The 25,081-nt window shown below is 38.1% G+C and overlaps 1 protein-coding gene across 2 annotated transcripts in view; it reads right to left on the bottom strand.

Moving 5' to 3' along the window:
- Positions 1–25,081, bottom strand: part of LOC126260889 (protein HBS1) — a 211,050-nt gene that overhangs the window by 154,883 nt on the left and 31,086 nt on the right. Inside the window, exons 4-5 of one of the 2 annotated variants that reach the window (XM_049958334.1) lie at positions 23,631–23,672; positions 11,788–16,157 (exon numbers count right to left, since the gene is read on the bottom strand). In XM_049958334.1, the coding sequence (XP_049814291.1) occupies positions 14,554–16,157; positions 23,631–23,672 (1,646 nt within the window). In that variant the 3' untranslated portion in view covers positions 11,788–14,553. Of the gene's footprint in view, positions 1–11,787; positions 16,158–23,630; positions 23,673–25,081 lie in introns of those variants that run through there. The other variant, XM_049958333.1, reaches the window with a different exon arrangement.

Here is a 25,081-nt window from a genome sequence, read left to right on the forward strand (position 1 = left end):
TCTTAAGGACATGCTAACATCTTCTCCAGTCTGTATGACGAGAATGCAGACACACTAGCCTGAAGGATCCGTTGGGTCAACTGGCAAGACAGACATAGAGGCCTCAGGAGTATGACACCATAGCAGTTCACAAAAGCAAACGCAAACAAGGATGCGAACTACCTTTACACACATCCTTTGGCAGAACACAGCAGTGTGGATGAAATTTGTCATCACTGCATTAAATGGCACCACTGCTGAGCAGAGGTAACTATTGAAAACCATAGAAGCCTTGAAGAAAAGGGAACTGTTGAAAATATTAGAAGCCTTGAAGAAGAAGGAACCAACCAAAGGAGAATTCCAATTAAGAAATGAGGTACTGTACAAGATGAACTGTGAACCAGTGGGGCATAAATGATTGCTCATCATCCCATCCCATTGCCAGGTATCCACAAGTATTTTCATGAAGCTCCAGAATCTCATCAGCAGCTGTCACTGTCCAGCTCTCTACCGAACTGTTACACACTACTTGAGCCATTACAGAGAATGTCAACAACGGTAGCACAGCAGGGCATCTGGTAACAATCCCGCCTGCGGCAGCACTATTCCACCAAATAGTATGTGACCTCCATGGGAGATTCCCACAGACAACAAACGGAAATCAATGGATAACAGTCTGCACTGGCTGCTTCATCCACTATGCTGTCATCAAAGCTCCAAAAATTGGAAAGTTCCTTGTAGAAGATATTTTTAAGCACAGAGCACCCTGTGTAACGATCTTGGATTGTGGAACTGTTTTCCAGTCGAGACTAGTATTAAAGGTAATTTCACATTGTAACATCAGCCTCAGAATGAAATATGCCCACCATCCACAGATGAATGGCTTCAAAGAATGCTTTCATAAGACATTAGTAGATATGCTCTCAATATATGCTGATGTCGAACAGAGAGATTGGGTTAGAGTACTGCCCATTGGGACATTCACATGCATCGTAGCGAAGCAAGACACTACAGCCTTCACACTGTTCTTTCTGTTATACAATTGCAAGGTGAAATTACAGTTTATACGCTGTAATCATTTCAACTGGAAGATACTTGAGATGATTGTGTGGAATACCTCGTCACCAGGACTGAAGAAGCAAGGCAACTGGCTCATATACGGACCCTGGATATCCAAGAGAAAGACCGAGAGCACTCTAATGCCAAGCACCACCCAGTGAGATACAGACTAGGAGACTCTGTGTGGATTTTTACACCTGTGCATAAAGTAGAACTACCAGGAAAGTTACAAAAGTGCTACTTTTGACAGTACCGTACCCTTCATCATTTGTCGTATGTTGCATATGAAGTCTAGCATTACGACCCTTCAGCAAGAAGACAAAAGCGCACACACCAAGTCTATAGCCGAGTTCTTCCCAAACGCCAATGACAGGGCTTGCTTTGCATGGCCTCCACGTTCACCCGACCTAACGCCATGTGATTTTTTTCCTTTGGGGCTTCATCAAGGATTGTGTGTACATGCCTCTGCTACCTGCAGACCTCCCTGAATTAAGGAATGAGATTGAAGCAGCTATTGCTACAATCACTGAAGACACACTTATCAACGTTTGGGAACAACTCAGCTATAGACTTCATGTGCGCCGGGTGACAAATGGTGCTCACATTGAACATTTATAACGTTCTTGGTAAAACTGTTTGAGTTGCTCTTTCATTTGAGATATCATTTATAACTGTAAGTTTAATATAATACATATTATAAAGTGTTAAAACCCTAATATTCATTTATAAACACCCTGTACAATGCAATAAACTGGAACAGATAATATTTACAGAATTAACAGGCTGTCAGAATGAAACAATGTTATGTACTATTAATAAATTTATCAGACACAAAATACCTAATCTTGAGTGTTTTCAAAGCTGAACTCTAACAAATATTTTTACTTAAGCTGGCTTAACAGTCTCTATTAAGATATTCATCTATGGAGAAGAAGGAGTTGCCTATCAAAAAGTCTTTCAAACTCTGTTTACACCATGCTTTATCTGAAACAAAGTTTTTAATGTTTGCTGGCAATTTAATTAAAATGTGGGTTCCTGAATATTGGACCCCTTTTTGGACCAAGGCAAGTGATTTTAGGTCTTTATGTAGATTGTTCTTATTCCTAGTATTGATACTATATGCTAAGCTATTGGTTGTAAATAGAGATGTATTTCTTGCAACAAATTTCATTAAGGAATAAATATACTAAGAAGCAGTGGTTAGAATACAAAGTTCCTTGAACAGGTTTCTATAAGATGTTCTTGAATTTACATGACAAACGATTCTTATCACATGCTTTTGCACTCTAAGAACCTTTGCTTGTTTTGACGAGTTGCCCCAGAATATGATTCCATATGATATAACAGAATGAAAGTAAGCAAAGTATGCAAGTTTTTTATATTTATATCTCCTACATCTGACATCATTCACAGCAAATACAGACTTGTGTAGATGCTTAAGCAATTTTATGGTATGCCCTTCCCAACTAATTTTATTATCGAGTTGTAATCCCAGAAATTTAACACTGTCAACCTCTTCAAACTGCATGTCTTCATATGTTACACTCATGCTGGAAGGAAATCTCTTACAGGTTCTGAACTGCATATAATGTACCATGAACATCAGGAATCCGGTAAAATATCAAATCTCCGACATTGCTGCAGCCAGAAAAAGATCCTGCAGGAATGGGACCGATGAGGACTGAAGAGACTCGTTCAACATAACAGAAGTGCAACCCCTCTGCAAATTTCTGTGGATTTCAATGCTGTGCCATCAACAAGTGTCAGCATTTGAACCATTCAATGAAACAAAATTGTTAAGGCTTTCGTGGCCACTTGTTTACAAACTGCCTATTGGCTTCTGTCTCGGGTTCTTCGGCTGATGTTCATCTAATGATTTTTCTGACGTTTCGCCAGCACGAGTGGCTGGCATTGTCAAAGCTTCACCCTCCATTGCCGGTGGTGAAGCTCGAAACTTAGCACCGAGTTCAATGCGAGACACCTATAACAGTTTCCACAACAAAACTTTGTCACGAAACCTGGCAGAAAATTCAAGGAGATTCTGGTTGTATGTTAAGTATGTTAGCGGCAAGAAACAATCAATGCCTTCTCTGCGAGATAGCAATGGAGATACTATGGAAGACAGACACACTCGTGCTGGCGAAACATTAGAAAAATCATTAGATGAACGTCGGCCGAAGAACCCGAGACAGAAGCCAATAGGCAGTTTGTCATTCAATGAAACATCATCAATATGGACTTTTGGAGGTAAAGGTCCACTCGTGTACCCTTGATGACTGCAGGACACAAAGCTTGATGCCTTGCCTGGGCCCGTCAACACTGATATTGGACTGTTGATGACTGGAAACATGTTGTCTGGTCGGTCAAGTCTTGTTTCAAATTGCATCAAGTGGATGGATGTGCACGCAGCAATTAAGAGGTTTATACCAAATAAACTAACAAACGACGGAGCTGATCTTCCTTGGTACACAAAATGGGTTAGAATACTGTTGCAGAAACAACAAAACAAACATGCCAAATTTAAACAGACGCAAAATCCCCAAGATTGGCGATCCTTTACAGAAGCTCGAAACTTAGCGCGGAGTTCAATGCGAGACACCTATAACAGTTTCCACAACAAAACTTTGTCATGAAACCTGGCAGAAAATTCAAGGAGATTCTGGTTGTGTGTGAAGTATGTTAGCGGCAAGAAACAATCAATGCCTTCTCTGCGCGATAGCAATGGAGATACTATGGAAGACAGTGCCGCCAAAGCAGAATTACTAAACACAGCCTTCCGAAATGTCTTCGCAAAAGAAGAAGTAGTACATGTTCCAGAATTCGAATCGAGAACAGCTGCCAACATGGGTAATGTAGAAGTAGATATCCTCTGAGTAGTAAAGCAACTTAAATCACTTAATAAAAGCAGGTCTTTTGGTCCAGACTGTGTACCAATTAGGTTCCTTTCTGAGTATCTGATGCATTAGCTCCATTCTGAACAATCATATACAACCGTTTGCTCGACGAAAGATCCATACCCAAAGACTGGAAAGTTGCCCAGTTCACACAAATATTCAAGAAAGGTAGTAGGAGTAATCCACTAAATTACAGACACATATCATTAACGTCGATGGGTGCAGCAAGATTTTAAAACATAAATTGTGTTCGAACATTATGAATTACATTGAAGAAAACGGTCTATTGACACACAGTCAACATTGATTTAGAAAACATCGTTCCTGTGAAACACAACTAGCTCTTTATTTTATTCACATGAAGTGCTGAGTGCTATTGACGAGGGATTTCAGATCGATTCCGTATTTCTGGATTTCCGGAAGGCTTTTACATTGCACCACACAAGCGGCTCGTAGTAAAATTGCGTGCTTATGGAATATCGTCTCGGTTATGTGACTGGATTTGTGATTTCGTGACAGAGAGGTTGCAGTTCATAGTAATTGATGGAAAGTCATCGAGTAAAACAGAAGTGATTTCAGGCGTTCCCCAAGGTAGTGTTTTAGGCCCTTTGCTGTTCCTTATCTATATAAACGATATGGGAGACAATCTGAGCAGCCGTCTTCAGTTGTTTGCAGGTGACGATGTCGTTTATTGATTAACAAAGTCATCAGAAGATCAAAAAAACTGCAGAACGATTTAGAAAAAATATCTGCATGGTGCAAAAAGTGGCAGTTGACCCTAAATAACGAAAAGTGTGAGGTTATCCACATGAGTGCTAAAAGGAACTCAAACTTCAGTTACACAATAAATCAGTCTAATCTAAAAGCCGTAAATTCAACTAAATACCTAGGAATTACAATTACAAACAACTTAAATTAGAAAGAACACATAGAAAATGTTGCGGGGAAGACTAAACAAAGGCTGCATTTTATGGGCAGGACACTTGGAAAATGTAACAGACCTACTAAGGACACTGCCTACACTATGCTTGTCCATCCTCTTTTAGAATACTGCTACGCGGTGTGGGATCCTTACCAGGAAGGACTGACGGAGTACATTGAAAAAGTTCAAAGAAACGCGACACGTATTATCGCGAAATATGGGAGAGAGTGTCACAGAAATGATACAGGATTTTGGCTGGAAATCATTAAAAGAAAGGTGTTTTTCATTGCGACGGAATCTTCTCACGAAATTCTAATCACCAACTTTCTCCTCCAAATGCGAAAATATTTTGTTGACACCGACCTACATAGGGCGGAACGATCATCACGACAAAATAAGGGAAATCAGAGCCCTGATGGAAAGATAAAGGTGCTCATTCTTTGCGTGCGCTATACGAGATAGGAGTAATAGAGAATTGTGAAGATGGTTCTATGAACCCTCTGCCAGGCACTTAAATGTGATTTGCAAAGTATCCATGTAGATGTAGATGTAGACAACCTCATGAAATCATGATCCCTGCATATAAGCAGCAGACTTTTGAAGCTGGTGGACGCTCTGTAATGGTGTGGGTGTGTGGAATTGGAGTGATATGGGACCCATTATACATCTAGATAAGAATGTGACAGGTGACATGCACATAAGCATCCTGTCTGATCACCTGCATCCATTCATGTCCACTGTGTATTCCGACGAACTTGGACAATTCCAGCAGGACAATGCGACACCCCACACATCCAGAATTGCTACAGAGTGGCTCCAGGAACACTCTTCTGAGTTTAAACGCTTCCGTTGGCCACCAAACTCCCCAGACATGAACATTATTGGGCATATCTGGGATGCCTTGCAATATGCTGTTCGGAATAGATCTCTATCCCCTCATACTCTTATGGATTTATGGACAGTCCTGCAGGATTCATTATGTCAGTTTCCTCCAGCATGACTTCAGACATTAGTCAAGTCCATGACATGTCACGTTGTGGCACTTTTGCAAGCTCGCGGGGGCCCTACACGATATTAGGCAGGTTTACCAGTTTCTTTGGCTCTCCAATGTAAATTGGCAAGTTGGTGGCTCATGGGATCCAATATAACTGACTGAATTGACGTGTCAAAAGATCTGGATAAACTGTTACCCATCACAGTGCAACACTGCAAAAATAACACAAGAACATAAAAGTAAAAAGAGACAAAAAGAAAGATCACACAGTGATTAAAACATTTACTTAAGATCCGAGTATCAATTCTTACAGTCCACAAAATGCTTAACATTTGTTTGACCTGGGTCAAATTCCTCTTTCAAAACATTCTGCTGAATGATAAAAGAGAACGCCATATCACAAATGGGTTTAAACCTGGTTATCACTGTATGATTTGTAACAGTCTGAACAATGTGCAGAAGTATGTATTAATGACGATGAGTAAGCAGAGCTGTTCCTTTGCAATAGCCCTCTTTAGGAAAAATGAATTTTGAAAAATACAAAATTATTTTATAACAAAAATATCCATAGTTGACCCACATTTATGAAGCCATGTGGGAAGTATAGGTCTCCTTAATACATGTACCTTTCTTAAAACTTACCTTCACATCTTTACAAATAACTCCCCTTGCAGTTTCATACCACACTGAAGCATCTCAAACCACTTAGTGAAAGCTTCTCTGTATGCCTCCATGTGAAGACTGTGTAAGATCATTTCAATGTTTTGAAATGATATGCTTTCAGAAACATTTTGTGAAAACAGTGATTGATTTGCACAATTGTACATAGGGAAGGAGACTAGATCGCACAAATCACATTTACTTGTGACCAGCTTCAATGCAAATGCAGACCATATTCAGACCATATTCTAAAGTTGACGTCTGGAGATGGATGTGCAGAGCAGGAACTGCAGAATCCTCCAAATGCTATGAACAGCTGATTAATTCAGCAGTTGAAACCATCTGGAGACTTCTGCAGTTCCTGCTTCAGGGATTCATCTCCACACCCAAGCCTCATAGTATGTTCTGACGATGGTCCATCTTTGGAATGAACCCAGTCATCAATAAACGTGATTTCTGTGACCTAGACTGTTTTTCTAAGTAGAGTTTTTAAATGATTCACACAGATGGTTCCTTACAGTTTAAAAATGAGATGAAGGCAACATCTGGAATCAGGTTTGGAGTTAAAGGTGTTGATGTTGCAAGTATTTTCATTTTGGACATGTGTTCTCATGATGGAATGAATTCCCATACAGAAATTGGACTTTTTTTTTTTTTTTTTTTTTTTGCCCTTGAGAAGTTGAGCAGACATTCCAGCACAATAGCCTGCTCTTAATTCTTGAAGTGCCCACTTGCATCACCTACTTTCCTTGTTCTTGTCTGGTTTAGGAGACAAATATCATCATCAAGAATGCAGATGCATCAGATTTTGAACAGCTGCTACTAAAACACATTAAGACTGTCAACGGTACACCAAATATGAAAGGTTTTGCTCCTGGGTTGAACTGTGTGGCAACCACAAACAGCGAACATTCCTGACATGCATACTCACGTGCAAGATCTTGGTTAAAACTGGGAAGTGAGTCCTGAAAGAACACTGAACAGCAGGAGTCCTCTTCAAGCATTAACCAGACACTAATTGCATTTCTTTTCATTCTGGCTGTCACTGGGACCTCAACTGACTTTAATCTTCAAAGCACTCACTAGGATTGAGGTTAGTTGACCTTGAAGGTACAGCAAGTAACGTTAAATCAATGGAGTGTTGACACACACACACACACACACACACACACACACACACAGATATATGCGCGCGCTCACATGCGCTCTGGCAAGTAGGGATTGATGAGAAGGTGTACAGCTTTACTACACATGCAGGTATCCAATAAGCTCCTGCAGATGAGTAATGAGTGAATCTGATGTACAAACAGGGCAGACACATGAGATGTCATTTCATTTCACAAAAGCACCTCACAAATATTGGTATCATCACCAACTCTGTGTATATTACTTTTTAGTCCATTCAGACCTTGCTGTCACAGTTAACAACACACAGACTAAATTGCTAATCCATGTGAGTTCCTTTAATGCTGTGTACAGATCCTACTGCTAACTTTTATGCATTACCATTGGCTTAACAGGTGTACTGGTTTGGAATGGTCACATGTGTACTCCAAAGTGTCTAACTGTCCACTAGTATGAACAACCACACACTAACTACAGTTAGAGCCAGGTTTACCATTCTCATGTTAAGCATACTCTTCAACTCTATGTTAAGTGCCAAATGAAACTGATCACAATACCATGTCACCTGGAGCTTCAAGCAAAAATTTGGTCCTCAGATCTGTACAGGTGCCAACAATCTGTCTACTGTCGCAATGCTCCATCAAACAGAAAATTTGTTTATGATACTATTTAAATTAATCATATTACAGCACAGATGTGCAGAAGTAATATTTTACATATTATTTATACTATGTGCATCGATCAGTTTCACCACAACATTCTTCAATGAAGGAAACAGAATTGGCTACCAATAACTTCTGTAGGCTCCTCTTACAATGAACTTCATTATTTGTTTAAATGTTTTATATATGTTGGTAAGTTATTGAAAATGTGTGTTCCTGAATAATGGGCACCTTTCTAGGGCAAAAGACAAGACTTCCAATCTTTATGAAGATTACTCTTCTTTCTAGAACTGATGTAATGAACTAAGGTGTTGGTTTGAAAAAAAAGATATACTATATGTGACAAATTTCAGTCAAGAAACAATAAATTAGCAAGTAGCAGCTATGATCCTTAGTTCCTTGAACAGGCCTCTGCAGGACATTTTTGAGTTCACACCACAAATAATTTGTATCACACTTTTTTGAGCTCTGAAAACTTGAACTTGGCTTGGTAAGTTACTCCATTACAATATTAGGTAATAAGAGTAAGGGAAGTATGCTAGCTTTTTCATTTTTACATCTCCTATATTAACAACATCTGCACAGCAAATAAAGATTTGTTCCAGTGCTTCAGCAGTTCTGTGGAATGCTCCACCCAACTAAACTTACTAACTAGTTGTAATTTCAAGAATGTAACACTGTTAACCAGTCTGTCTGCTTGCCTTCACATTTTAGACATATACTGTGAAGAAACCTCTTGCAAGTTCTGAACTTTAAATAATGTATCTTTTCAAAGTTTTGTGCTAAAGAATTGGCCAGGAACTGTTTACTAATGTCTATGAAAATTTCATTTGCCAGTAATTCTAAAACTATACATTAGTTGCTGTTTATTGCAATGTTTGTGTCATCTGCTAAACAAACAAGCTTGGCATCTGCTAATGTTACTGTGAAAGGTCGCTAACAAAACCAGGAAAAAAATGAAGAGCCTATAACGGAACCTCATGGGACATCACATGTAATTATTAGATTGGCACTTAAGTTCACAGTGTTTCTGTTTTCATGTTGGCATTCTGGTTGCTGTGGATTTATATTAATTTGTAGTTCACTGTTGCAGTTTGAGTTTACATACCTGTCATTTTGTCATTCAGAGACAGTGAATAGAGCTATGGATGCTAGAAAATGGAGTGCCAAGTGGAGAAATTGGAACATTTCCGACATTTCAGTTGAATAAATGGGTGACAGCAATGGAGGCTACTGGAGAAATCTGTGCCGTGTACGGAGAGAATGCCACTGGACAGAACACGGCAAGAAAATGGTTTTCTCATTTTAAGGAGGACTGTTTTGACATTGGTAACCCTCCACATTCATTCAGAAAGACCTTTGGGGTTTGATGAAGATAATTTAAATGCATTACTCCACAATGACCCATATCAGTGTACTCGAGAACGAGCAGATGTGATGAACTGTGATCATCCCTCCTATCATGTATTGTTATTGCTGATGAGAAAAGTTGTTTGTATGCAAACACAAGGAAAAGAAAGGAATGGTTGAGCACAAAGCAGCAACTTTCTGTACAAAGACCTGTGAACATCCACAAAAGATAATGTTATGCATCTGGTGGAACAGCGACTGTGGGGTATACTACGGATTGACCCCTGAGGTGTAACAATCACTGCTGACATTTTTTGCCAACACTGTAGTGTCTAGCAGATACAATCCTAGAACAACAACCAGGAACACTGCATGAAGTAATGCTACTCCACGGTAATGCCTGCCGGCATATTGCTAAACTGACAAAAAACATTATACAGGAGTTGGGTTGGGAGGTCTTCCCATACCCACCTTATTCACCTGATCTTGTGCCCTCAGATTTTCACCTTTCCCACACTCTATCAAACAACCTTCAAGGGATTTCCTTTCCAGATGAAAGTGCACTACAAACATGTGTCAACAAGTTCTTCACCCCAAAACTACGTTATTTCTACAGTTTCTGAAGAAGAGAACTTTGTTAACATCGAATATTGATTTAAGTGTCAGGAAGTCGTTTCTGAAAGTATTTGTATGGAGTGAAGCCATGTATGGAAGTGAAACATGGATGATAAATAGTTTAGACAAGAAGAGAATAGAAGCTTTCGAAATGTGGTGCCACAGAAGAATGCTGAAGATTAGATGGGTAGATCACATAACTAATGAGGAGGTATTGATTCAGAAGGATGTAGGCTGCAGTATGTACTGGGAGATGAAGAAGCTTGCACAGGATAGAGTGGCATGGAGAGCTGCATCAAACCAGTCTCAGGACTGAAGACCACAACAACAACAACCCCAGATTGGCAGACTGCTGTAAGTAGTGAAGGCAAATATATTATTGATGACTAAAGTTTCTGTCACATGTGTGTGTATGTGTGTGTGTGTGTGTGTGTGTGTGTTAAACTTATGGAAAAATGCTACGAACTTGTGCACCAATCCAATAGTTCCCAGCTGAATGACGACAGATAGCTTAATACAGGACTTTGTGGAAAGAAATAGCTTAGCAACGTGCAGCTGACAATGGCTGTTCCTGAGATTTAACAATCTATACCTTCCACGAATAAATACACACATGGGCACATCAATTATGACACGACAGCAAGAGTAATTTTTCTCTGTGTGCCCCAATTTAACCAATCAGAAATTTTAAAAAAATCTTTTCTATGTGTACTTTATGCCCTTTTTTTTTTGTTGGTATTTCACTACCACAGAACTAAGTATTGTGTCTCTAAAGCTGGTGTTCCTAAATGCAAATGCCGTTTTCGATTTATATATTACATCATATTCATACTGGGCTCCACAACCATAAGTTTATTAAATGAAGGTGGCTTTTCTCCACTTACTTTATACTGACATAGACCACCTCTTCATTCTGTAACTGTTTTAGAATTTTAAAGCCATTATCAAGTACATAGCTTAGACAAGGTGTCGTGTGTAAGGAATAGGCTTTATACTCCATTTTGGTTTATAATTTGTATTGTTCTTGATGATTTGCAGACAGATGGTGCACTTAAAGCATGAAATTGCTGCCTTCTGTTATGCTTTATGCATATATCTTAAACAAAACAGCAATCAGAAGTTTTAAGAGAAAGAACACAATTATAACCAAGTGATATACAAGTTGATAAACCCACATACCAAATGTGGGAAGCTCAGTTCTTACCATTCGCAAAACACATGGAAATAGCTTGGCATACTTTTAAGATCTGAACCATGTAGTTCTACTCCAAAAAAGAAAGAATTTTAAGAATAATGTTTTGGGAAAAGGCATGAAATAACTTCTTTGCCCATTTTTCAACTTGACTTAAGAACAGAAAGTGTCTCTCTGAAGGAAGATGATTGAGTATCTTTGCCACATACAAACAGAGATAAAGCTGGCACAGCTAAATAAAAAACAAATGGGAATTTCCTTTATTAAACATATAAAAATCAATAGTCGCAATATGCACAACCATATTTTCAACAATGATTTCATTTTTTTAAAAAAACTATTTCTATCACACGAAGAGAGAAATTTGTACCATATGTGAGCAAATTGTCATTGTACTGTAATAAATACATAAAAAAATAAAAATCAATCACAAGTGCACATTATTTGAGACCAATGAATCACTAATAACACCACAATCTACATTAAAATTCTGCCTCAGTATAGTGACAAAAGGACCGTAAAAAGAAAATATCAATTCAGTCTTTTTAATTCAATACTAATACAATTCAGCGGTTCAGAACAATACTATCTTAACTATCAATGGAGTCACATGTCTTCTCATTATCCAACCTCACATTTATCTGGTGTAATATGACTGTACGTGTTATCTTTATTGGTATAGCTTGCAAACATGAAAGACCAATCATCATAACTAGACACCAGATCAGATTTCTGTGACATATCATCCTTTACATTGGTACAGCATGAGGCTTGTGAGATCAAATAATTAGTGTTTGGCAGTTCTTTGGTGGCATTCAACTGTGTAGTAAAACAATGATTTTGAATGTGTTTGGTATTACTGATCAGTGGGTAAAAACAATTTCAGCAAAAATTAGTCCTGAATCTATACAGAGTTACAGGAAACAATGCAAGCACACCAAATATCACACATCAGAGGTTATTATGCAAGGGATTAGGGATTATATAGAATTTTTTGAAAATGTAGGATAATATTAAATAGGTAACACTCTTATGTGTCTGAAAAATGCTTAGAATGTACATGGGAAATGCAAGGAGAGGGGGGGGGGGCATATTCTTCTGCTTGGATGGGCGAAAAAGTTTTTAATGCTGAGTACAAACTAGGATTTTTCAAAAAGAAAGAAAAAACAAAGTTAACTATGATGTGTGGGAGACACACATGGATTCAGATCCTGGAAGAAAAGCTACCTTGGAAGATACCACAGGCAGACATTTACTGAATAAAGATAATTATGGTGTTTGCAGAGAAACATTACTGACAAGATGAAGGGCCAGAATGACAATACATTCCTGTGTGCCTGCTTTAATCTCCAGCAGCTACTGAATTCTCCCTACTTTGACACATATTTATTCTACTACTAATGAAAACTCGTCACTTACAATTTTACTATCTGTAACCTAAGGAAGAGAAAAGAAGATTGCCAATGTGGGATGAGGGCACTGGAAATTTTCTTTCTATTTATGATGACTGCAGTGGCCAACATCAAAGCAGATTTGTCTTTATCATGTGTTTCCTCAGTGTAGCTAACCTGTCAATTGATTCAATTTAGGCTTTAGAGAAGGAGCACATTAAAAATGAAGGAGACAGCATGTATGGCATTATAAGAGAGCCAAAAAAGGGCGTCCGCATTTATATACTAGCTCAATGGTATACACCAGCTGCTACAGGACAACAAGGTAGAAAATGATACATGTCTGAGATCTGGCAAAGTGATTTTTTTCTCTATTTCAAAGAGGCATATTCTAAGGTTACAGATTGGACCACAACAGAAAATTGAGAAAGGATGAAATGGGTTGGAGTGACAGTTTTGATAGTGAAGAAATAGAAACCATGGAACATGTTTTTTCAAATATTAATATGGTGCGGAGTACAAAGCAAATGATTCATTGCATAACTCTGAGGCTGTAGGCCACATATAGAACACGCAGCTACATTGCCATTCACATATTCCTCACCACTACCAACTTAAGAGGGGATAATATTCAACTTGATTGCTGCTTTGCAAGAGAAATACTATACCAACTACTTACCATGGCTTTTATGACAACTTGCACATGTGAACCTCATGTTAATCAAGATGAATAAAGGTGTGTAATAATTGTATTTTGATGACAGCTACATTTTCAGTTTAAATTTTATCTTTTTTTTTTTTTAATATCAAATTTTTTTGTACTTCACTTACATGTGTGTCCATGCACAGAAATTCACTGCTGAACTGACACTGGTTTCAACTGTTACTGTCATACACAGAGCACAACATAGTTTTTTAACATGTGCACCGTGCATTGATAACCATGTACGTTTAGAGGAATAAAATCTTAAAGTGCTGTTAATTTTGGTTACTAATGAATTTAACAGCAATTTTCACTCCCAAAACACATCCATATATGTAATCACTGAAATAAAGTGAATGCCACTGATATAAATGGTCTTTCTAAATAAACATCAAGACTGTAAAGTTAAGTGGTGATTTTTGAGAAACAACGAAACTTTACATTTGTTATCCTGTAAAATTTCACAAAAGTAAATTGTGATAATATTATTCCAAACCGTCAAATTTATACCTCAGTGAAATAATTGTAGTTTTAATTGAAATACTTTTTCAATGAGTAAAAATATATCACTTAAGCAAAAGGAAATGTAGTTTGTGTGAATAAGAGTTTTAAACTGCATCCAACAAACTGTATGCACAGGTCTGTCAGTTGCTCACTATTCAACAAAAATGTACTCCCAAGCCAATGAATTAATGTTATATCTATGTAGAGACATGAAAGCAGAACACAATGACAAATGATTTACTGTAGTGAACCAGAGAATTCCCAAGTAAGGACAATGGAGTAACAAAAGAAAATGTTTGTATAAAAGTGTAAATGTTCCTGGTCCCAAAGACAGAAAGAAGCCCATACCACTGACTTAACAAAATCTAATTAAATGAAAACAACATATACTGTACGGCACAATGATTTAAAATGTCAATGATTCTTATTAATTACCTGAGGTGTCGTTCTTTTTCAACCACTACAAATTTTAACACCATATTTCAAACTGCACAATACACTCATCACTTCAATCTAAGATAGGTCAAAATAACATCATCTGGGGATGGAGTATTGAAAGTAAATCTGCTTATACTTTCAGATATTTGTCTCTTTTTGGACACACTTTTTACATGATGGACTCTCCACTTTCTGCACAACACTTTACCAAATGCTGATGGTTCTCTCCTGGACTGACTATATTTCTCGCTTAATGCATCACTTGCATCCAATAAACAAGGTAAGTTAGGAACAAATAAATGATCTTCTGATGTCAAGTCAATAGGAAAACGTTTATCTTGTGTTGGGTAGCCAACCACAACAGAATCTTTAGTGCTCTCTCCTTGTGTGTTCTTTAGAGCACATTTCAAATCTATAACCCAGTTATCCGTATCATTGTCTTCATCTGCCATAGCACTATCCATACTAGAAGTATTTACATCTTGACTACCATCAGACAAAGATTCAGATATACCTCTCTTTTTCTGTGCAATATGCAGACGTGGTATAACAAACTGTGGGCATGATTCTGACTTCATAACCTCATAATTACCAACTGCATGAGGGCTATTGCAGTATGAAGATGATTTGTGTACTAGATGATTTTTGAAAATTTCCGACAAAGAAGACAAGTTTTGATTTCCAGATGATGATGTTGTTTTGTCACTGCTCTTCACTTTCCTTAAACAAGGCACATGATTAACCATTTGAACTTTTGACTTTGTATCACTCTGACACAAATTTAATAAAACTGGAGATCCTAATGGGCCTGCAGATTCACCTGCATTCTGTGTTGACAATTTACTGAATCTCTCTGCCATTCCACTTTCAGATGTTGCATCTATATCGTCAATAGACAAATGTCTCTCTTCATTTTTTGAATATTGTTCACAATGGGGTTTATGGGGTACTATATCTTTGCTTGCTGTGTCCGGAGCATCTGCAGAACCAAAACTTTCACTGTGGCATTTTAGTAGTTCATCACAGACTGCTCCATGACTATTTGCATCTATGAACATCTCACTTGTCGTACCACAATTTCTTAAAGATGGAACTGTTGGTGCCCTGCATGAAAGTTCAGATTGACTTATCTCCAGTATTTCTAACTTCTTTTCTGAAGGAGTTGCATTCTTCAAAGAATACTGTTTTGCAAGTGTAGCCAGTGAAGAAAATGCTATTTCATCTGAATCTGAATCATCCCCTTCTGCTATGTTTTCTTTATCTGAATCTTTACGAAGTTTCTGTAGGCGTGGTATTTGAAATTTCAATTGGGTCTCAGGACAGCTATTAACAGCCTTCATTCTGTCATTTGATGAGTCATTGTTAATTATCCGCATCCCAGAGTTTCCTGAAGAATTCGTAGTTCCACAAATATTGTTTACACTGCCAAATTTTTCGGTTCTTTCATTAACAGTTAGCGAAAATTCCTTGGGCACATTACTTTGTTTCATATTAAAATTAGAGGACAAATTTGTACTGTCTACTGCTAAATGGTTTAACATTAAAAAGTCTGCATTCAAACAATTATGCTGTGGTTTCCGAATTTTACAATGAATATTGAAATGTTTGTGTTCTTGATTTCTTGTCAAATGACTTTGCACACAGGGATAAAAATCACTAAAATCATCATCTTACCTTCCACATCACCAGTAATAAGTCATTTTGTGGAGGGCAGATGCATTAATAATGATTGAGCAGTGATGATGACATTCCACATAGATGACAGGTGAATATGGAAAAGAAAAGGAAAGGAAACAATTGATATGTTATTACAACAGTAAAAATATAAAGTAATAAAAACATAACTAAATCAAATATGAAAACAACAATGACATAAGACAAATCTGCCTACATAGTTCACATTAAATGACAACTGATAACCAAAACTGAAGTGTGGTAACTGTCATTGAAAAAAGGAGAGTAAATGAAACAGAGGGGCTTGTGTGTTTTAGCTTTGAGAGGCCATTATTTTTTTAATATACTGGGCAGAAGTTAAAGAAAGGTCTCTACTTCATACAACAACTGAAATCTTACTATAATTTTTCTGTTAATATGCAACTTCATATAGTGAACATAAGCAAAAGAATGGAAAAACCTCAGTCATTAAATATGGATGGAGGAAGGCATGAAATGGTGGGAAATGACATACTATATGGGAAATGCACACACTGCATAGATTCCTTGCTAAAATGATTCTCAGTAAACAACAAAGAATAACCAATAGAAAGTTGTAGTTTTCTTCTACTTCTTCCCTATCCAGCTCTTAATGTCCAGGTACAGTACACTTCTTGAATGTCTCCCATAACAATCTACCTGATTATTGTTTCCTTTGTGTTGCCGCCAGGAGGAATCGTCAATATATGACAGGAACTATCATTCAAAGCAAAAAATTCTAGAAACATTGTATCCAAAATGCATACTTTAAGAGCCATGAGCACTTCATCTTTGATACAGTGACACAAATCTCTTCTACTACAAGCTCTTACCTTCCCATATATTGATGGATGGTAGTAAGTACCAAAACAAATGCCTAGTAACCATGGGTTTAAAGGTGCATACCATAACAGCTATGAGCACTTCAATACTATGAAACACATCTCTTCAACTAAAGAAGGGTTCATAGCTCTTAGGTAATGCACTTTAGAGCCTTTGTTGCCAAACTTTTTTTCTTGTTTTGGTCCATACTACCTCCTCTCAAAATACAGTGGACAAAGAAAGAGTTTGCAGCAGAAAACATTTGTTTCATACTAGAAGGTGAAGAAGTGCTCATAGCTCTTAGGTATACATTCAAGAGCTCATATTTGGTAGACTCTTTCTTCCAATGATCATTTCTCTCCTATCCCTGAATGTTTACGATTCCTCCTGGGACACCCCGTACATTGAAAATTCATTAGTGTGCGGAAGTTGATGACAAAAGTAACTTTCGCATGATGTGTCACTGCCAAGTAACATAGCTTCATGAAACTTTGACATACATAGAAAGAATCAGCACAATATGCTACAAAAGATAACTGAAAGAAATATGCAGTGAGACAAACAGAAATGACACTTTTTTTCAAAGACAATAATTACACTGATACCACTGCATTTCATGATGATCCTCTGGACATTACAGAAGCAGGGACATAGTTCTTAACAAGGTGTGTGATTACTACAGATGGCAATGCATGCTCTGCAATGTGCTACCATGGTGACAACAAGGTTGGTAAACAGTTCATATGATAGAGCTTTCCATTCCTACACCAGCACTGTTGACATCTGCTGGATGGTCGGTGCATGTGGCCGTGCTGCAATTATCTCCACAATGCACCCTACACGTACTCAGTGGAATTTAAATTAGGGGAACCAGCAGGCCAGGCCATTCGCTCAATATCCTCTCACTTCAAGAGCTTCTCCACCTATGCCGTTCAATGTCATCGTGCACTGTCACCCATATAAAGGAAGTCACCACTGAAAAGACACACGTGGGGAAGGAGTACAGTGTCACAATAATGTTGAATCATGAATGTACCTTGTTCAATGATTTGCAAGTCAGTACATCCATGCAGCATTATGCCTCCCCACACCACAATAACTGGATCACAAAAACGGCAATGTTCAATGTTGTTTCTGGGCCCATTACACGTTCCCACCTCTTGCCACATGTTGTACATCCAGCACTGTCTAACATTATCGTTTACATGATATAGTTGTTATAGTGTGGGGAGGAATAATGCTGCATGTATGTACTGACCTCCAAATCTCTGAACACTGTACACCAACCAGTCAGTGTTATTGTGACACTTACTCTTTCCCCTTGTGCATCTTCTCAGGGATGCATTTGGCCCTGACTTCACTTTTACGGGTGACAATGCAGGACAGCATCAAACGGCGCAGTTGGAGGAGTGATAAATTTCATTGAGCAAGCGTGGGATGTGTTGGGGAGACATGTCACAGTACAGCCACATGCACTGACCATGTAAAAGTTGCCAACTATGTTGGTGAAGGAAAGGAACACCCTACCACACAAACTGTTTATAAACTCTGTTGTCACCATGGTAGCACATTGCAAAGCATCCACTGCCATTTGCAGAGATCACACACCCCGTTGAGAACCATGTCCTGCCTTTTGTAATGTCCAGGGGACCATCATGAAACATGGTAACATCAGTATAATCATGCCTTTGAATAGAAATGTCTCACTGTGTTCTTCTTTCAGCTACTTTCTGTACTACAATGTAGCAATTCTTTCCATGTATGTCCAAGTTTTATCATGCTATTTTACTCTGAAGTGACACATCATGCAGAATTTACTTTCATCCTTAAATTTTGCTCACCAGTATACGTACAAATCTTGCTGCAGCCGTGGAAGAGGGTGTTTAGGTGTGTAGTGTGGTTGTGTGTAATTTTACTAGAAGATCAAAATCTAAGAAGCTACTGTGAAAACTATTTTCTGGTATGTGTTTCTATGCTCCACACGTCAGTTTGCTATACGTGAATGGTTGCCTTTGCCTTTACAAACTATGCATTTGTAATTGTGATGCTTGGCAGCAAATGCATGTTACACACTTCTTATATAATTTTGTTGTTATGGTTCCTAAAGTCAACTGTTCTTTCAAAGTGGATGGAGGGGAGGGGAGGGTGGGGTCATGTATTATAGAGAAAATTAATTTCTGTGAGAATTATTGGAAGGACATAATCTGTGACTAAAACAAAGGTGGAGATTTGACAGCAAAATGACAGAGGAAAATAGAAACTTTAAAAGTAATAAAAGGGGGCCACCATAGTATTGGAAAATAACCCCTTCTGATATTCATATGAATTCATTGATTATAGAATATCATAGCAATTCAAACTGCCAACTTACCAAAAACGTACTTTAGTTTAAGGGCTCAACATGATAAATGTGTATGTGTGCATGCGCAAACACCCCCTAAACGCACACATGCATACTTCATACTTTTTCCAACTGTCTTGGTAGCTGTATATATTAACCATCCCAAAGTTTTAGGAACATTCGGCAATGAAACATTGGTGACACCCAATCAACCATGTCTTTACTTTTGGAAAGATAGCAAAGTCACAGGAAGCAATAGCAGAACTGTAAGTAAAGTGCTCAATACTTTTGCAGTTTACTGCAACCAAATAGAAAGTAGCAATTTTGGAGTGTGTGTCAAGACCTTGAACAAATGGTTTTTGCCATCTGTGTATTTTAAGCATTGTGCCACAAATGATATCAAATGCCATTCATATTGATCCTCTTCCCCTCCCTTTATTGCATCCCATACTAGCCAAAAGTTACTAATTTTTTTAGATAAAAATTCACTTATTTGCATATTTTATGAGTTCTCCCTATGTTGAAAGATTTTGCTGTCTTTCCATAAGGAAAAATACAGCTGCAAGGATGGCAATTTCCTTTTATTCCAGATGCACAACTCCTAAAGGTGTGTGAGGTGATGATGCATTCAGCAGCCAAGAGATGTGTTGGAAACTGATAAGGTATGGATTAAGTACAGTGAAAATTATTCTACAGAAGTAAAATATATGTTCTGTGTTGCAAATTCTTGTCTAGTATTCTCTGTATGTCAACCTGTCAGCTGAGTCGGCTGTAAGCAGTGTGCAGAGCTGTCACACTTCATAATAATGTTATTGGTATTCTTCTGACACTTTAAGAGGGACACTGTTTTACCAGCTGTAATGTTGCAATATTTCTAATATTTTATGAACTAACCCTTTGACTGCTCTGGACGAGTTAACAAGCATGCCTTTGTACCTGTCCCTGTGTGCTCTGAATGTGTTTACACGCACCACCAGTCAGGTAGAAGAACTGATAGCGCGCGTAAACATGTTCAGAGCACCAGGGACAGGTACAAAGGCATGCACGTTGACACGTCAAGACCAGTTACAGGGTTAATTCACCAAATATTTGTGTAGACACTTTCAGAGTACCAGGTAGAAGACCTGGTGGCACGCGTAAACACGTTCAGAGCACACTGGGACAGGTACAAAAGTGTGTGCGTTAACACGTCCAGAGCAGTAAGAGGGTTAAGTGTTTCAGTTACTAGCCAGTCAAACATTTTCAAACTACAGTTGTACGAAAATATGTCCGCATACCTTCTCCAGGATGACAAGAGAGTAACTTTGTACACAGTGGCTACCGTTGGATCCGTGACTGCTATAAGTTCATAAAATTTAAAAGGAAAAACCTCTGTCATCAATCAAAATTGTGCTCTTTACTTTTTTTAAAAAAAAAAAAAAAAAAAAAAATGCAATATACATTCAAGCTGTGAAAGTGCATCACCAGATGCTTAACGTGTTATTTGGTCATTACTTTTGGATTAAAGGAGACCATTCACCAAAAAAGTAGATGTGTTGAGTTATTAAGAGGCACATATAAAAAGAAAGAAAATCAGAGTAACCCTTTTACGAGGTAGTGTAAAATGCGCGCAGTACACACACACACACACACACACACACACACACACACAGTGCTTGTGTGTGTGTGTGTGTGTGTGTGTGTGTGTGTGTCAGGAAATAGGTGCACTCCAAAAGCTGGCAAGTTTTCTTTCTTTTTGCATGTTCCTATCAACAACTCAACACTTCTGCTTTTCGGTGAGTGGTCTCCTTTAATCCAAAAGTTTTTACACTCTGAAATTTTCTACAACATTTGATCATTATTTTTCTTTGACAGTTCTCACTGGTCTGCTTCTGTTATCAGTTGTACAGATTTGAAGTAGATATTATTTACATTATGAAAACATAGAATTTGGAACTGTTTAGAAATAACAATAAAAGTTTAAGTACCTAAAAATAGGCCTTCAGAACTCAAAATACATTGAGTTTTTTACAAAGCTTACAACTGTGACCAAAGGCAGACATTTTTCCTTTATATTTGAAGAACAAATGTAGTAATCTGGCAGGAAATTTCAAAAGCAGTTATGTTCCAAATACTAACTACATGTTAGAGAAAAAAAGTTTTGGTCCAAGAAACTCTTCTGTTCCCAACGTTTTGTCCAGGACTCAGCTGGACAACTTCAGAGGTGCTCCTCCTCTGAGTCTTGCCAAATGATTGGTCAGACGTCTGAGAGTGACATATATACTGTAGGAAAGGGGGTGTTGTCAAGGTAACATGTGATGAGGTGAGATAATCCTTGTCAAAGATAAAACCTAACTATCAATTGTTGTCTTGTCAAAGATAAAATTGTCTAGCAATTCTGCAGAGCTACTGCCCGTATGTCGCTAAGTTTCATTGCCTCCTCATTTCTATTAAAATTATAATGATGCTTATAAATTTCAATGGCTTCTCTGCATAGTCGTGGATAATAACTTAACGTTGTAGACAAAATTTCTGTTTCAGAGAACTTCACTTTGTGGTTTCCTGACTGAAGAGCATGCTCTGCTACAGCCGATATCTCTATTTTTCCTAGTCAGCAAAGACTTTTGTGCTCTTTTAACCAAGTATTTATGCTCCTCTTGGTAGTTCCAATATAAACTTTACCACACGTACATGGAATTTTCTGTAGACCACATGTTGACAGAGGAGGGCGTTTATCCTTCACAAATCTGATTACTTGACTGATTTTATTTGTTGGTCTAAAGACCGGTCTGAACCATTACTTTTGTAATAAAAGGGAGAGGAACCATATTTTTCCGTTGTTGTGGTTCATCCTTGTCCTTCGGTCTTATGTTCCTTGGTCACAAAATTCTCTTTACCTCTTTGCCTCGAAGGCCTGCTTCGAATGTTTTATTTCAGCATCCAGGTGTTCCGATGTGCATATCTGCTCTGCTCTATCGACAAGACTTTTAACGACACCTCTCTTTTGTTGTGGACGGTGATTGGAGTTTTTATGCAAATACCTGTTGTAAGTGTTACTTTCTGAAAAATTTTTAAGTTCCAAACTTCCATTGGACCGTCCCATAATTAAAACATCCAAGAAAGATATTCTATTATGATTTTCCATTTCCATGGTGAACTGGATTTTTGGATTAATTTTATTCAGATGATCAAAGAATTCATCCAAAGCCTTTCTACCATGGGACCAAACCACAAATGTGTCAGTTTTCCCAATATATGGTTGTAAACGAGCTGCTAGATTGAGATTTTAACTCTGCAGCGGAGTGTGCAGTGATATGAAACTTCCTGGCAGATTAAAACTGTGTGCCGGACCGAGACTTGAACTCAGGACCTTTGCCTTTGGCGTGCAAGTGCTCTACCGACTGAGCTACCCAAGCACGACTCACGCCCCGTCCTCACAGCTTTAATTCCGGGGCGTGAGTCGTGCTTGGGTAGCTCAGTCAGTAGAGCACTTGCCTGCCAAAGGCAAAGGTCCCGAGTTCGAGTCTCGGTCCGGCACACAGTTTTAATCTGCCAGGAAATATAATATCAGCGCACACTCCACTGTAGAGTGAAAATTTCATTCTAGGCTGTGGCTAAGCCATGTCTCTGCAATATCCTTTCTTCTAGGAGTGCTAGTTCTGCAAGGTTTGCAGGAGAGCTTCTGTGAAGCTAGGAAGGTAGGAGACGAGGTACTGGCGGAATTAAAGCTGTGAGGATGGGACATGAGTCGTGCTTGGGTAGCTCAGTCGGTAGAGCACTTGCCCGCCAAAGGCAAAGGTCCCGAGTTCAAGTCTCGGTCCGGCACACAGTTTTTGGGCAGTAGCTCTGCAGAATCGCTAGACAATTTTATCTTTGACAAGACAACAATTGATGGTTAAGTTTTATCTTTGACGAGGATTATCTCTGCTCATCACGTTACTTCGTCAACACCCCCTTTCCTACAGTATATATGTCGCTCTCTGACGTCCGACCAGTCATTCGGCAAGACTCAGTGGAGGAGCATCTCTAAAGATGTCCAGCACAGTCCTGGACGAAACGCTGGGAACAGAAGAGTTTCTTAAACCATGACCTCACATTCAGAAAGCTTTGTCATCCAGTCGTGAACGCCTTCATCCAATGAAGGAAAAAAGTTTTATCTACTTTGCTAGTACAGCTAAATTCTATCCTACAGAGATACTGGCAAACAGTATTTGTTTTAACGCAAAAGTAGGGTGAATAAGACCACTGACACAATCTTCAATTGAAATATTTTATCCACAGTAAACTAAGACAGAAAGTAATAGTCACCTCGATTTCGATCTTTCCTCTCTCGCTGTGGCTTGGGGTCATCTGCAACAGTAAAAACAATTTAAAAACATATTTATTGTGTTATGATTCACAATGAATAGGTCCAATATCTCACCTGAAATACAGAGGTGACACCATGGTTATTAATGAGTCACCGCAAGTATGAAAATAGCACAAGTAACACATACAATATGAAAGTAATTGGCATATTGAGTGAAATATTGTGATGGTGAAGTATAATAGCTTGTTGTGCAAAGCAGCAAAATAATAATGATATCAATGCTATGCAAAGAAAATATAATGCAGATCAGAAGTCTTCCACATAAATACAGACCAATGTGTGAAGATATCATATGCAACACTGTGGACACAACGTGCACACTAATATTTAATTATTACGTTTATCATGCAAAAACTCACTACAATTAATGCTTTCATAATTTCTGTGCCACTTTTTAGGTTTCTGTTTTGATAATTAGACTGAAACAAAAATGGTTCAAATGTCTCTGAGCACTATGGGACTCAACTGCTGAGGTCATTAGTCCCCTAGAACTTAGAACTAGTTAAACCTAACTAACCTAAGGACATCACAAACGTCCATGCCCGAGGCAGGATTCGAACCTGCGACCGTAGCGGTCTTGCGGTTCCAGACTGCAGCGCCTTTAACCGCACGGCCACTTCGGCCGGCTAGACTGAAACCCACTTACAAAGTGCTAGAAATGATAAACTGACATTACAATGATTTTGTTACAATTTTAATGCCAAAGAGTAGTTGCTGATCTCAAAATCATGAGGAAAAAATTGGTCAGAACAATGTGTTGCTTTGTACACACGACAGTAATGTTTTGATAAAAGTCATCAACCTCTAACAAAGAGGACACATGGAGCAAACCCATGGAGAAGAGTTTAACAATCTTAATCATCATAGCTTCAACGCTGATAAACATTGCAGAAAAGACTGGAAGTAATCAGATGACATTATATGAAAATTCTACAGTTCAACAGATAAGAAACTTATTAACATCTGTCATTAAGTGCCATCACTGCAAGTTTTTACAGTGTGAAAAACACCAGTTACTAGCAATGTAAAGATACCAATGTTTGAGAAAACTTAACCTTCTTGAAGTTGATCTGTGACAAATCTACTGTACATTGTAGATTAGATACTTCGAAATACATAACTAGTTCTAATTTGATTACAGAACTGGAAAGCACCTCTGACTTCAACAATTACACAAAGGACAGCCTCTTTTTATAACTATGTTAATTACAGAGATATCAGTATGACATTGCTTTTCTAGTCAAACTACTGTAATTTCTGCTTTTAGTATAGTATATTTGCAATAGACAAATTCATCAACATTTCACTCTTCAAAATCCAATTTCAAAGTAATTACAGTATTTACAACTTAGGAATCATCTGTTTTGCACATGCAACCACATGCTGTCTT

Source organism: Schistocerca nitens, chromosome 5 (genome assembly GCF_023898315.1).
Source record: "Schistocerca nitens isolate TAMUIC-IGC-003100 chromosome 5, iqSchNite1.1, whole genome shotgun sequence".
Taxonomy (NCBI): Eukaryota; Metazoa; Arthropoda; class Insecta; order Orthoptera; family Acrididae; genus Schistocerca; species Schistocerca nitens.